Genomic DNA, 14,907 nt, shown 5'->3' on the forward strand with positions numbered 1-14,907 from the left:
CTTAATTGCGAAAGCGTAAACATTAAACATTTAATAGGCAACATAAAAAAATGCCAAAATAAAAATAAGGGAAAAACTTTAATAACATAATTTAGGGCTAAATTAAAGCATAAAAAATTCTTGACAGCATAAACACATGCTAAAATAATTAAATATCTCAGGAAAAACATAACATTAATTGATCCTATCTCAAGTTATCCCTAGAATGCACTTAAATATTATTTGTGGCCTAGCTGAGAAAAATCTAAAAGGCCAACCTAAAACTTATGCCAAAAAAAGAGCCCATTAATTATGCATGGCCTAATGACATAAAGATTTTATTAATGGGCAATTAATTCTGACAATTCATGATTATAAACAACTTTAGTCGGAATACAACCATAAAAGCCAACATTAAATATATTAATACCCAAAACTTGATTATGGTCCCAAATTAAAAATTTTCGTTGGTTCCATTTTGACTTGAGATAAACTTAATCATAAGAGACCTGAAAATTTCACTTAAAATAAACCATCATTAACTAAAACTGTGCATTCCTTAATTTCCATAAAATAATTGCATCACTTAGGGCAACTAAACATTAATCAAAAGGTGTATAAATGGATGCATTATTACAAGGCAATTGACATTAATTACTGCAGTGCATAAAATAAAAACAACATTAATCATAAGAAAATGCACTGAAAACATTAAAACCCATAATTTCAGTGTTTTTAAGAGAGAGATGGATTTTCCACCCGAGATGCATCAGGCCGGTGCCTGGGTTCGAACCCAGGACCACCTCGGACTAGCCATCCGGACTAGCACCCCGTCTCCAAAGCCCATAATTTCAGTAGCCCAAAACATATTACACCCCGACTAAAAATGGCCCAAAAGGCGTGCACTAGGCCCAACTGCACGCGCTCTCGGCCCAACTAATGCCCAAATGCGGCCCATCAACTCCCCAGGCCGACGGCAACTCCGGAGCGATGTCGTCCATTGATCTTGATCGGATGGTTCAAATCGCTCGCCCCCGAACAAAAAATGGCCGAAACCTAACCCTAGTGCATTTCCCTTCTCCGGCCTCCGAGAAACACGCGAGGGGGCAGGCAACGGCGGCGGCAGGGCGAGCTGATGCCGCGCGCAGCTCCGGCAAGGTTTCGGCCGTGAGCGCGCGCGCAAGGGAAGGCAACGCCCAGCTAATTATGGCGGCGATGGTGCTGATGCAGCGCGGGGTCCCGCGCGGGATGCGGCTTCGGCGAGGCGGAAGAGCGCGCACCCGCGGGCATGCTGATGCTGCGCGTGGCCCAGGGCGGTAGCGAGGACGCGCGCAGCGGAGCGGCTGAGCGCACCCGGCTGGAGGGGGCACGCGACGGCGCTCACCACGGTGAGGACGCGCGCTGCGATTCGTCAAAACAGGTACTGATCCTCGTCCAACTTTAGTCCGAATTGATGAACTAGGGTTCGGATTTGGGAAAGCTGTGCTAAAAGGGTTTCTGTTTTTGGGGAAAAAGATGCCCAAGAGTTCTTAATTTGCCCAATTTCTCTCCTTCTTGATGCTAACCGAGGCATAAGAGAGATTAAACATGATAAAAACCGAGACTAATTAAGGTCTAAAACAAACTAATTACAGTTAACAGACATAATTAGGATTGAACTTGAGCGATTAAGCGCTAATCGGTCTTAGGGTTCAAGGATTAGGCTTGGAGGCTCTTGATATCAAATATTAGGTCTAAACGTGAATTAATCGGATAGGATCATTAGTCTAATGAACATGAACACCAAGATATCATTACTGACCCAATTGGAGGATGCCCCTAAGGCTGCTGACGACCCGTAGATGGTCGATGTCGTCGGGGTGACGTTGCCACTGGCAGTGGCCGACGGTGGTGATAGCCTCAGCACATCTTGCAGCAGCACATCTAATGATCGGAGACCAAAATCGCATGGTAGTGTAGCATGACGTGCGCTCCCGATCAACGCGCATAGGTGGGCCACTATAACCCGGTCAACTGCTAGTTAGTCGAGATCACCAATCCAACATGTCATGGTCGATGAGAATGATGTCGGCGGAGAGGCTGTCGTGGCCGACTAATCCATGGACATGATTGGCAGGCTCACTGCCGGAGAATAATTCATCATTCAACTTGCCAGGACGCATGCTGGTCTATTCCTACGTTAAAACCAAATGCAGAAAACTAGTATTCCTAGTAATCCTCTGGGAAACCAACAACCTCTACCAACGAACGTAATCCTATTTTACTGGGTAACTGATTCCTAGGAATAAGATGGAAAGGAATGTTAGATTCTCCCTTAATCCTCTATTCTGTTAACCAAACGCTCCCTTGGGAGTTTCAAAACATCTTTATTCTGTATAAAAACAAATAAAATCTTATACTAATATCATCAAAGGATGAAATTTGCAATGCTCAGGTATAAAACATGAATGTCTCGTTTTATGCAATATTAACAATATAAAGCACATGTTGGAGAGGGCTATCGAAGCATTTTTCATTGAAATCGTAGTAATATGATGATGCTATTTTGGCATCATCACCTATATGATATTATTGCCTTAGGAAGCCCATGAAGTTTAAATATGTTGTTCATGTAAACCTTGGCTACTTGTAGTGCAGTGAAAGGATGAGTTAAAGCTAGAGAAAGTGAGCATAGTTGCTAAACTTATCCGCTGCCACCAATGTAGCATTATGATTTGCAGATCTAGGCAAGCCTTCTATAAAGTCAAGAGTAACAACTGACCATGCTTGATCTGGCATCAGCAGAGTTTGAAGCAAACCAGGAGTATCAATTCGCTTAGTTTTCGCTTATTGACATATGTGTTGGGGATTAATCCCTGGCAATGATTCATGGGTATACTGAACGACAGGTGCGTGATCCGCATCCTGGATGTCTGCCGAATGTACCTGTGTGTGTGACTCAAGAACATTAGAGATTATCCATGTTCGGGCCCCCTGTGGGGTAATAACTCTACATCCTGTCTATTCTTCTCCGAGAGCGCCTCTCTTTACAAAAGATATCCCCCTTTATATATCAGAGGGGTATGAGTCTTTACATGTGGGCCCAACCAATAGGCCCAAGTCTGCCTAGAAGATCAATATTAGCTATCATCACTCAATACGCATGCGCTGCTTGTTGTGTCTGGATTGTCCAGCTAGCCCTGTCCCATCGTCGATTTCCCACGCGCGCTTGCCACACCCTTTCCTGCGTCTGCGAGCCCGTCCCGCAACATTAATTGTTGCGGGACAGGACACGATAACTCTGAGCTGGTCATGTCGCTTCAGTAAGAATGGCACGCCTGGAGAAGGAAAAACGGCATGAGTAGTGGCATTAAATGAGGTTGGAATGGCCAGACGAGTAGCCCCTAAGTTCTTTACACCGATAGTAGCCCCTAAGTTCCATCGCGGATATGGTGATCTAGGTTGTTCTCCATAAGAGCGTAGTCGGACCTGGTCGTACCATCTGGGCCTCGGGTGAACAAGAGGGGAGTGGTTGGCGACACTGTTCACCATCGTGGTCAGCTCAGGAAACCGCATCTCGCAGGGAGGTTAAACGTCCATAGAGAGAGAGAGAGATCGTGGGAGAGAGAAAACTTTGATGGCCGCTGGACTTCGAGGGAATTTCAGTTCCCCAAACGGCCCCCGGAATTCGATGCGGCGGGGCCGAGTCGACCCTATAAATCGAATGACAGAAACCCCTGTAAACCCCTTTGGACTCCAAGCCTCTCCGCCAAAGCCCATCGCCTCCGATCACCTCCCGTCTCTCTTGCAAAAAAAAAACCATCGCCGTTCTCCGATGGCGCCGCGCATCGGAAAGGAGTATGACTTCCCCAAGTCCAAGTGCAACGCCGCGAAGTTGAAGCAGATGTACGAGAATCGCCTGCTTTCGCGATGCTTGTCTTTCGGATATCGCCTTGGAGGGGACGTCCCAGCTCCCCGCCAGGGAGAGATCATGATCTTCGCCTCGCTCTTCCTGGCGGGTCTTGTCCCCCCCTTCTTCGAGTTCTTCACCACGGTCGTCTCATTTTACGACATCTGCCATCTTCATCTCAACCCCAACTCCATCATCATGCTGAGCGTTTTCGCTCAAATGTGTGAAAACTTCATTGGGATCGAGCCATGCCTTGATCTCTTTTGGTTTTTTTACACGGTCAGGTTGCAGACCGGGTCAGCCACTGGGAGCTGCGGCTTTCGTCTTCGTGATGGCGTTATGAGCTCCTATCTGGAGATGAATCTCAAATTGTCGTGGTTGGGCTGGCGGGACGAGTGGTTCTACCTCATGACCGACGACTCCTTGGACAACTTTTGTGTGCTGGATGCGTCGGCGTGCCTTGTGGAGAGCTGGGGAAGCTCTCCCACGCTGACCGCAGAACTATTGTCCCTCGCCGGTGGGGTTAAGGCGCTCGTGGAAGGCGGCCTATCAGGGTCGGATGTCGTCCGCGACTTTATCAAGCGCCGGCTGTGCCCCTTGGCGGAGAGCACATTCAGCATACCTGTACACTGGGAGTGATAAGGACACCCGGGAGAGCTCCTCATGTAACATCTTAGTCATCTCCCTGTCATTAGGTGATGGTCGAGCGGTATCTTATTCCTTCTCATCAGATCTTCCCGACGAGGTCATTGACTTGCGGGTTCGGTTGCTGATGGCGGCGGCCGCAAGGAAGGGTGGCTCTCCTTGTGTCCCCTTGTGTGAGCTCTCCCCGTCAGAGAGGGTTTGGGTTAGGCTGGTATGTTTAGCATCCTTTCAGAGTTTTCTACTCTAATGCTTTTGCCTGGTCAAGGTCTTATGGTTCGAGTTATTTTCAGCATCTTCCCGAGGTAGATGTCCTGTGATCGATAGTTGACGAGGTCGAGGAGGTCTTCCAGGAGATTGAACGTGTGGCCGCCAGGCCTCCGCGTCACCTATTGCTGCCCCAGACACCCGTCGACCTGCTCGCGACCCTAACCCATCAGGTCCAGAAGGTGATCAGTCTACTCAGGTCAGGCGGCGATCGCGGGCAGCGGCTCGGCGAGTGGTGCCGGCCAGCGGGAGGTCGACCCGCAGAGGCTCGACCAGACCAGCCACGACCCGATGCCTCGCGACAAGGTCCGACCAGTCCAGGCGCCCCTCAACCAGGTCAGGTTCGACCTAATGCCTCACGACCAGACCCGCTCCGACCAGTTGCACTCTGACCAGACCGCCGTAGACCAATCGTCTACGCAGTGTGGGAAGAGGCCGATGGAGGTCTATTTACCGCGAAGGCGTCCAAACGCACTCGCGGGACCTCGAGTACTGCCGACCCCAAAGCGGGGTTGTCCTTCCCGACTAGTCGATCCGGCGGCTTCGTGAGGACCAGACTCGTGCAGCATCCTCTTGGATTGAGCCTCAGGCGGGCTCCGTCACGGTGCATTGATACTTTAGCTTTAGCTAGATCCAAAGATGCCGCTTTTATCGTCTTTTCTGCTAATTTTGCAACATAAACTCAAGATGACACTATAAATAAATATTATCAAGGTTAGTGATAATAATCTATAAACATGACGATAATCCGTCATATATTGAGAGAAGTCTAGAAAAGTTGACGCTAAAAGTGTACATTAATGGACGTCAACAATATGCTACTCTCATTCTTGCTTGTTGAATTGCTTATTTGAGATGCTTAAGTTTTGCTGCAATATGAGAGTTGATGAAAGAATGGGAAGTTATGGAGTCCACTAGCATAAGAACTTCATGTCCTTCAATCAAACCCCATAGCTTGACTGTCCTGAGTGACTCAACTCCAGACACAACCACCTTGGATATACTCATGAGACAATCCTCATCAGACTCTGGCTCTGGACACAAGGCAACTTGTACTTCATTTTGGAACATACCGAGCAATTCTTCCACATCATGTAACTGCACTGTTGGTCCACATTGATGGTTATGCCCCCATTTCTCACCACATTTAAAATACAGACTGCGGGCACGCCTGTACGCTCTCAATGTTGCTACACGATCATCCATGGGGCGCCTATCAGGAGCACGAGCTGCATCAACACCACGACGATCAGTTGCCGGTTTGTCATTTTGCTGCCTCTGAGACTGGACAACTGGTGTTGCAATACGGTGAGTTGGACTAGTACTAAACATTGAATCACTTTGACGAGTCTTACGAGCCCACCTAGAATCAGAAACACCTTCCTGTATGCAAGCTAAGGATTATGCAGTTTCCAAATCTTTTGGCCTGTGCAAAACTATCATAGAGCGAATGTCGTCTCGCAACCCATTGGTGAAACGAGTTGTGAAAAATACTGAATCATAAGACGAGTTGTGAGCTAACACTAGATGCATGAGGGGCTCAAATCAAGATAAGTACTCTACAACTGAGGATGTTTGTTTGAGGCCAAACAAAGTGCGAATCTGATCCTAATACTAATGAGCGCATAGCCGCGCACATAGATCATTCCACGAGTTTATGACACCCTGAGCCTGCAACAACATTGCTGCGTTGCCAATGAAGTGGTACGTTGCCAACCACACCTAGAAGTCCGGTGCCACTCCATAAACCTCAAAATAATCTGCACACTTGCGCGTCCAAAATTGCGGGTTCTCCCCCTTCAAAGCAAGGAAAATCCAGTTTCAGATTCAAATTTCCAGCAGAGAAACATGAATTCATAGCAGAGATATTCGAGTGCAGATATTCATTGGATGAATGCAGACAAGAGGTATGGGGATGAGGCGTGAATTGCGCACCTGTGACCGGAGGTGGCAAACAGGCCGTAACGACCTCGTGTGCCGACCCTCGGTGCTCTTTTTAATCACGGTGGCCACTTGGCCCATCGCGTAGCCAATGAGGTGGTGAGCCGAGGTCTGAATCTGGCGTCGTCAGCTCCAGATTCTCCTTTGATGCAGTAGGAGCAGCCGCGACCGCTAGAACAAGTTGCTTCTCGGTCTGCTCTACGTGAAGGCATAGATCCTCCACCATCTTGTGCAAATTCTCCACCCTCGTCTGCATCAACCTCAGTGCCTCCACGGATCGTTGTAGCAACTCAGCACCCGCTTCTCCTTGAGACAATCTTTCGTGTACTGCTTAATGAAGTTCGCGAGCTCGCGAACTTGGTGGTGCTGCTGCTGCGAGACATACCGGGGCTCGAGGTAAGGATTATCCTTGTTATGCTTTGATGTTGCCAGAACCAGGGAGGATGGCATCAAAGTGCAAATAGGCTTCCTTCAGGAAAGGAAGGAGTACAATCAATTTGTGAGTCATGGTCAACATGATCAATGCTCGATTGCTGTATGGGATCTGCCAGAGTCTGATGGAAAAATTTGATTGTTATGTTATTGGAAAGGAAAGGAATTCAGAGGAAGTTAAAAATATTCTGCAGGAAATTTTGGAAATGAATCTTGATACGATTGAACGGGAAGAGGGTTATATATTCACTATTTCAGATGGTGTCAAAAAGTATATGGAATATAATAAGATCATCGCGGCTTCTCTTCTTCTTACAGGCTGTAATAAAAACCGTTCATTCCAGCATAAGCAACAGCATTATCCTACAACTAGGACAATCTGAGCAATTCACAAACTAATACAGGTAATTGATTTTGGAATAAGTATTTAAAAACGAAATTTATTGTACTCAAACAAAGCTCTCTACAAGGAACAGAAAAAGTCAGATGAAGTCATCAATGATCTATGTTGTTTGACACGTTGAAGGAGGTCCTCTTTTAATGTAGTAGTTACCGAAAGAGGAATGATTATTGGAAACATACTTTTGAATTTGAGAAATGGTAAAAGCGTGAGTTGTTCTATTGAACTGCACATACCAAACAATCCCAAACAGATCGTAGATGTTGCTTTTTATGAAGATTCACTGACATTGAATATATTTTTGTTGATGAAAAATACACAATCGTTTGTCACCTATAGCAAATGGATTAACACAACGTTAATAATTATATAATTCTGATTTAATGTGGCATGCCTAGCTCCTCAACAAGGGCGGTTTTTATATTTCTAAAACAGCGTACGCGACTTCTTATGTATGGATTTTCTAATCTAGATTCAAAAGGCACAGAGATTCTTGCTATGTATGCAAAAGGGCCTGTTAAATTATTAAATTAGCCTATGATAATTTTAATATCTCTGTACCATCTTTTTGTTGGATTGAATTTTCAACTTTTGATATAAAAAATTACAAGTTGGAGTTAGCTGAGTCGAGTTTGTCAGCTTGTAATGATACTGATATTAAAACGTTGTTCACCCTTTTGAATGATAAGCATTATCATCTGTGAAATGAATGGTTACGCAAAATTAAGCATATGAAAAAGTTTTAAAAGAAGACCTCATTTGAAGAGCTTGAAAGGTTTGATACTCGATATTTTGCTCTTCATTTGCTCCTTCGGCTGATCAAGAACGCAAGTGAAAGTAGTAATTTTTATGGTATTCTGGTATTTTTTCGATTTCTATAGCTAAAAGAATTCTCGGTTAGTTGTAGCAACTTGGTGTACATCTAAAATGAAACAGTTGGCTTCTTATACTGGGCTAACTAGTTTGTAGCATACCCTAAATGTATTATGCATGGCATTAGACTCGTCTCATACTGTTGAGTTGGGATAGCAACTGCTTCGGTTTAGTTTTATAGTTAGGGTCTGTTTGGTAGAGCTCTTTCTGATCTAAAGTTTCTGTGGGGAGTGATTCTTTGGAGGAAGTGATTTTGTGGTTGAAAGTGATTTTCTAAAATAAAATATATAGAGAAAGTGATTCTGTGCGGGAAGTGAATCAAGGGAAGCTGCTTTTTTTAGCTTTTCAACTTCTAATTCATTTTAGAGAATCACTCCCACAGAATCTACTCAGGGAGCTAAAAGCTGAAAGTTGTAGTTTGGCAGAGCTTCCTTGATTCCAGTTGGGAAGTTGCTCTAGTAGCTCTGCCAAACAGACCTTTAACAGCAATTTTACTTTACATGTAGTTGTCTGCATTTAAAATGAAACAGCTAGGCTATTGTTTCTAGTATGCCCCAAATATTGTAGCATTCAGGTTTGTAGAAATTCTTCATCTGCTCTTCATTTTGCAGAACTAAACAGTATATAAACTTGAACTTGTTGATCTTTCGGTCTGCCAATCCATTTGCCTTTTCAATCAGAATATTGTAAAACAAAAATCTTATTTTGACAATTACCATCTGTCTATGTTGATGATTGTTAGTGGAATCATTGCTTGGTTGCTACAACCAACCAAAAATACTTTAACATTATAGAGATCGCTATTTCACTTGCGTTCTTATCCGCTAATGGAGCAAATAAAGAGTAAAATATTGAGTACTAAATCTTTAAGCTTTTAAAATAAGGTCTTTTTATATGTTTTATTTTGCGTAATCATTTATTTGACAGCTGATATTGCTTATCATTTAAAAGGCTGGATAACGTTTTAATATCAGTGTTATTAGAAATTGAGAAACTCGATTCAGATAATTCCAACTTGTAATCTTTAATATCAGAAGTTGAAAATCTAATCTAGCGAAGAGATAGTACAGAGACATTAAAATTATCATAAGCTGATTTGACGGACCCTCTTGCATACACATCAAGAATCTCAACGTCTTTTGGATTTGGATCAGAAAGTCCATACTTAGCAAGTCTTGTATGCTGTTTTAGAAATATAAGGAACTCCCTTGTTGAGATGTTAGACATATTGTATCTAGTCAGAATTATACAATTATAAATGTTGCGATAATTTATTTGCTCTAGGTGGTAAAAAATTGTGTTTTTCAATAGTAAAAATATATTCGATATCAGACGAATCTTTATGAAAAATGACATCTATGATTTGTTTGGGATTGTTTGGTATATACAGTCCAATAGAATAACTCACATTTTTACTATTTCTTAACTTTAAAAATATATTTTCAATAATCATTTCTCTTTCGGTAGCTATTTCATTAAGAGAGGATCTCCCGTAACGTGTCAAACAACATAGATTATTGATGATTTTATCTGACTTTTTGTTTCTCGTAGAGAATTTTGTTTGAGTACATTAGATGTTGCTTTGAGATACTTATTCCAGAATCAATTACCTGTATTATTTTGTGAATTGCTCAAGCTATCCTAGTTGCAGGATAACGCTGTTGCTCATACAAAAAGGAACAGTTTTTATTATATTCTACAAGAGAAAGAGAAACTACGATGATCTTATTATACTCCATGTTATTTTTGTTACAATCTGGAATAGTGAATGTATAGTCCTCTTTCCGTTTAATCGTTTCTAAAATTTCCAATAGAATCTTTTTGATTTCTCTGGATTCCTTTTCTTTCTAATATCATAACAATCAAACTTTTTCATTATGAGTTCTAACAAATTTCATACAGTAATCGATCATTGATCATGTTGATTATAACTCGCAAATTGATTGTACTTATTTCTTTTTAAAAAAAAGTCTCTTTACACTTGGATGCCGTCCTCCCTGGTTAGAACTGTACAATCACTGCGAACACTTCTGTTTGATCCACCCTCCTTTTCGATTGTAAATGCATCATCCTTGCGAACACTTGCTTGAAGAAGGCCCATCGTATTTCTCTCTGGTTGTAAATGCATTGTCGCTGCTGTTACTTCTGTTTGACAAAGACCCATCACCTTCCATTGGTGACTGAGACCTGCATCAATAATTGCGAAGTACAAAAACAGTTTTAGCACAAGGAAGGCTTGAGACTAACATTAATTGAACATTTGACTTTGGTCTAATAATTCAATCTTTAATGAGAAACAACTACACTTGAGAAATCAAAACACAAATACTACACAAGAAAAAAATAACGCAACGACTTCCACATACAAATCACGCAGAAAGAAGTAATGAATAAAAGACAGTATTCAATTCAGATTGCAGTCGCCCCTCATTTCATAGCTAATATTAGCCATCATTGACAACTCTGAAAAATGGTTTTAGCTTGTGACATCGTGATTTTCAGATTTCTTAAATTTTTAAAAATTTTCAAGATTAGATTAAAGGTTAAAAAATTAGAATAGGAAAAATCTTATTTTTTAAATTCAAATTCAAATTTGATAAGGTTATTATTTGCTTTAATGCATTCATGCTGGAGTTAGGCATTTAGGTTCATTTGTTTGGTTTTGGTTGTTTTGGTTTTGCCTTAGCATAAAATAGAAATAGAATAGGATTTAGAATGAAAATAGAAAAGGAAAAAAATAAAAGCCAAACTCTAATCCAGGCCTCTCTCTTCTCCTCCTGCTCTCCATCCCCGCGTGGGTCTCGCTCCCGACCCAACCAGCCTCGCCCTTGGCCCGTTCCCGTGCTGCACCCGCTTAGGTCGCCAGCCAAAAGGCGCCTGGTCACTCCCCGCCTTCACCCCGTGCCCACGTGTCATCATCTTCGTATCGGACTCGAACCTGCCGCCGTGTTCGAGCCGGTGTCCGGCGCCGTCGCCAAGGAGACCTGGTCCTCCCTAAGCCCTCCTCTGCCGCCTATATAACCAGCCGCCTCCCCTCTAGGTTTTCCCATCGCCAAACCCGTTGAGTTCCGAGCAACTCGTCGAGTTCTCAAGCTCCTCGTCGCATTGCCGCCGCCCTCCACCTAACTCCCCGCCGAGCCGCCCTAGTGCCATCTAGCTTCACCCAAGCCGCCTGCGAGCTTCATCGCCACCCGCCGAAGCTCGAGCCGCCCTCCCCTTGCTTTCTCGGTCACCAGAGCCGCCTCCCATCGTGCACCCGAGCCCCTCCGCTGTCTACGCCATCGCCAAGCCTCCTCCAGAGCTGAGCTGCCGAGGTAAACACCAAAAATGAGCTCCCTGTGATCTCTCTTCGATGACCCCGGGACGAAGCACAAAATGGGTCGACATGCTAGTTTTGGTGACCATGGATACATTATTGTTTAAGGATGCATGCTTTCGTGCATTTTCAATGTAACGTGATCACACAAAAACAAATGTGTAAATTAACAAAAAGAAAAGGAAATAAAAGAAGAGATGGGCTACTATGGCTGCCATTGGATGGCCCACTCAGCCCACTACATGCCCTAACCCCTCCCAACTCAGTGCACACGTACATAGGCAAGCTGTCGTACATAGGCAAGCTGTCGCAGCATCATTTCTTCTTGTAGCTGCTTCTCTCCTCCCACAACACATGGCCGCCGCTGCAATGGATCGCCCACTGCCGGCCGCCATCTAGCATATGGTTCGCTGTCCGCGCTCCACGGCGATAAGGTCCGCCTTCCACGGCGATAAGGTCCGCCGTCCGTGCCATCCGTGCTCCACGGCGATGAGGTCTGTTGTTCGCGGTATGCCGACAAGGTTCGCCCTCCGCACTCTGCTGGCATGGTCCTCTATCACCCATCCGCCCACCACCGACGATGGAGATGGCAATGGTCTCATGGACGAGGCACTGCATCACAAGGTATGCCTCATCTTCGTCTTGTCCCATCGTATTACCTGCGTGGCAAAGGGCCAACGTCCCCGCTCATCTGCATTGCGTCCCGCTGTAGAGCTATGCAGCAAAAGGTGCGACGAACCTGCAGCATTTGGGGCGTTGATCCCGTTCGACCCTGACCCTCGATTCGGGACGGCATCCCGAGGTCAGGGAACATGGCATAGACCCCGTACTAGGTGACTATCAGCAGGAGCACGGATGTCAATGGGACGGAACACACTGAGGCTAGCGTAGCAGCCATCCCCACCTAAATTGAGTAGGAAGTTAGTATACTCACGGCATCATTTAGCTTTAAACTGCATGATACAAATAGGAAACTTACTAGCGCATAAGCTTGAGGGTGTGCAACAGCAGTGTTACCCGGATTGGCAGAGTTTATTAATTCTGCTGCTGAGCCTCCAAAAACAGCACCGACAGCAGCACCAATCATCAAGCTTGGAGCATAAAGGCCACCAACAAGACCAGATCAAAGTGCAGTTGCTACAACTTTTGCAGCAGCTAATTGAGCTAAGAGCCAGATTCCAGGGGCTGAGCAATTTTACCCGCATATAGAATCTCATCAACATTGGTGAAACCCCAATATAGTATTCCAGGGTATCTTAGAGCTATTAAACCTGCTCCAAGACCACCTAAAGCAGGGCATACTACAGCAGGAAGGCCAATTGTTTTCCTTATAAATTCTTTGTGAACCAAACAACCAACTGCCTGAATGCTACACTCACGACCCCACAAAGCATGCCTAGAATAAGGTAGAGAGATAACTCTGCAGAATATAATTTTAGTCAATTGTATATTTAAACAAAGGAATAGTTTAACACTACAGGTACAGCACATTACCAAATGCCACAATGACAAGAAAAAAAATGACAGCTGCTAAAAACAGGGTCATAGGTAATTTTATGGTGCAAAGCATGTGCTGTACATTTGTGGCGGACTGGTGGTAAGGATATCAGCTACAAAACCATGAACCTGTCACATTTGATTAGTAAGAGACTACAGAAGGGCACTACAACTATCGGTTTTCCTCCTGGGAAAGCAATTAACACACAAAAAACGCTCTTCAAGTTCAAACCATAAGCCTAGAGGAGGTTTAAAGCATGAAATGAAGCTGGATGGGGTACTAGAGCCTAGAGGAGGAAATGAAAGATTTATTTAAGTTCTTCTGTTTCAAAAGAGGAAATATGAATGAATGCTAGAAAGGGAACTAGAGGAAATAAAGGCTGGAGATTATAAATGGAAGAATAAAACAAATTTGATAAGAAAACATAAAATGGCGAACTAATGAACATAAAAGGCTATTTTTGATTTAAACTTGGAAAGAGTTGACTACTGATACTCATCCACACAATAAAAAATCAGATAGCAAATACACAACGCATAAAAGCATGTGCCACCAATCACACAACGAAAGACATACCATCTCGAAATAGAAAAGATGGAAAGAGAAGCAAAAGAAAGGTGAAACCAGAACACCTGGCTTTCTTAGATTTAGAACTTAACTAGGAAACATCTACCTTATTAACACCAAATATGATCAGAATAAGGTAAAATACGAGCAGCAGATTTTAGTTCATACGTCGGGACAATAAAGCTGCCTTTTCCCCTAGCAAAACATTGGATACAGTCCATGATATGACTGATGCCAATATAATCATAGCAGTAGTGAATGGTGGTGAGTTCTCTGCTCGAAGCAGCCTCAATACTGTTTCGATAGCACAAAAGCATCCAGCAACTGCAGCATTGAAACCTAAAGATATAGTAACACAAGTCAGAGGGAGCATATAGGACAAGAAACTCAGCAGAATGAAGATTACAAAAAGGTATGGTTCTGTTCTGATTACAGCAAAGATTTATATATTCCTAACATATTTCATGTTTCTTCTTCCTCCGCAGAATTACAATTTTTTTGATTAACTGCCCAACATCTTAGCAAGGTGAAAGAAAACTGGAAACATGTCCCTTCAATTTTCAATCCATCATGTATGTATCAAGAATTAATAAATAATTAATTATAAATACCTGAAGCGATTCCAGCAGCTGATCCAGCTGCAACGAGAGCAATCCTTCGTTCCCTAATGTTCTCCATCATTTCAGCACATCCATTTGCGCAAGATTTATCAATATCAACACTGGGCTCTTCTGGCCCCAACGAACACCCCGTCCCTAAAGTAATTGTGGCTTGGATGGCCTTGATTATGGGGAAGATCGCAGACAGGAAATCAGTATCTTCCCTTTGAGATGATAATGATTGCTTTATCTGCTAAAAAATCTCCAATAGTCCATGCATCATACCAACAACTTCCCCAGTTACTGGAATTAACAATATCCTATACCAAGTGTCAGCCAGCCTCTGCATACGAAGCCACGCGGCACCCTCGGTGGGTGTGCTTGCCCATGCCCATTCATGTATGACATGTACCTGAACGTCAGGCAGGCACTTTTGAGACAGACATTCGGAACCGTTCAAATAAGTACTTTTGGATCAACAGCTCAACTGATTGAATCGCTCCC

General features: G+C 43.7%; 1 protein-coding gene and 2 pseudogenes across 1 annotated transcript; 2 read left to right on the forward strand and 1 right to left on the reverse strand.

Moving 5' to 3' along the window:
- The first annotated feature begins 1,043 nt into the window (after window positions 1-1,043).
- On the forward strand, window positions 1,044-5,133 carry LOC133923794 (uncharacterized). The gene is made up of 2 exons (XM_062369052.1): window positions 1,044-1,399; window positions 2,700-5,133. Exon 2 carries the CDS (start codon window positions 3,596-3,598, stop codon window positions 4,505-4,507), a length of 912 nt encoding a protein of 303 aa, XP_062225036.1. The 5' UTR covers window positions 1,044-1,399; window positions 2,700-3,595; the 3' UTR covers window positions 4,508-5,133.
- An 828-nt stretch (window positions 5,134-5,961) lies between these two features.
- On the forward strand, window positions 5,962-9,927 carry LOC133923738 (meiotic recombination protein SPO11-4-like; annotated as a pseudogene).
- Window positions 9,928-12,568: 2,641 nt separating this feature from the next.
- Window positions 12,569-14,701, reverse strand: LOC133923739 (chloride channel protein CLC-f-like; annotated as a pseudogene).
- Window positions 14,702-14,907: the final 206 nt, after the last annotated feature.

The sequence above is a fragment of the Phragmites australis genome, chromosome 7, assembly GCF_958298935.1.
Source record: "Phragmites australis chromosome 7, lpPhrAust1.1, whole genome shotgun sequence".
Classification (NCBI taxonomy): Eukaryota; Viridiplantae; Streptophyta; class Magnoliopsida; order Poales; family Poaceae; genus Phragmites; species Phragmites australis.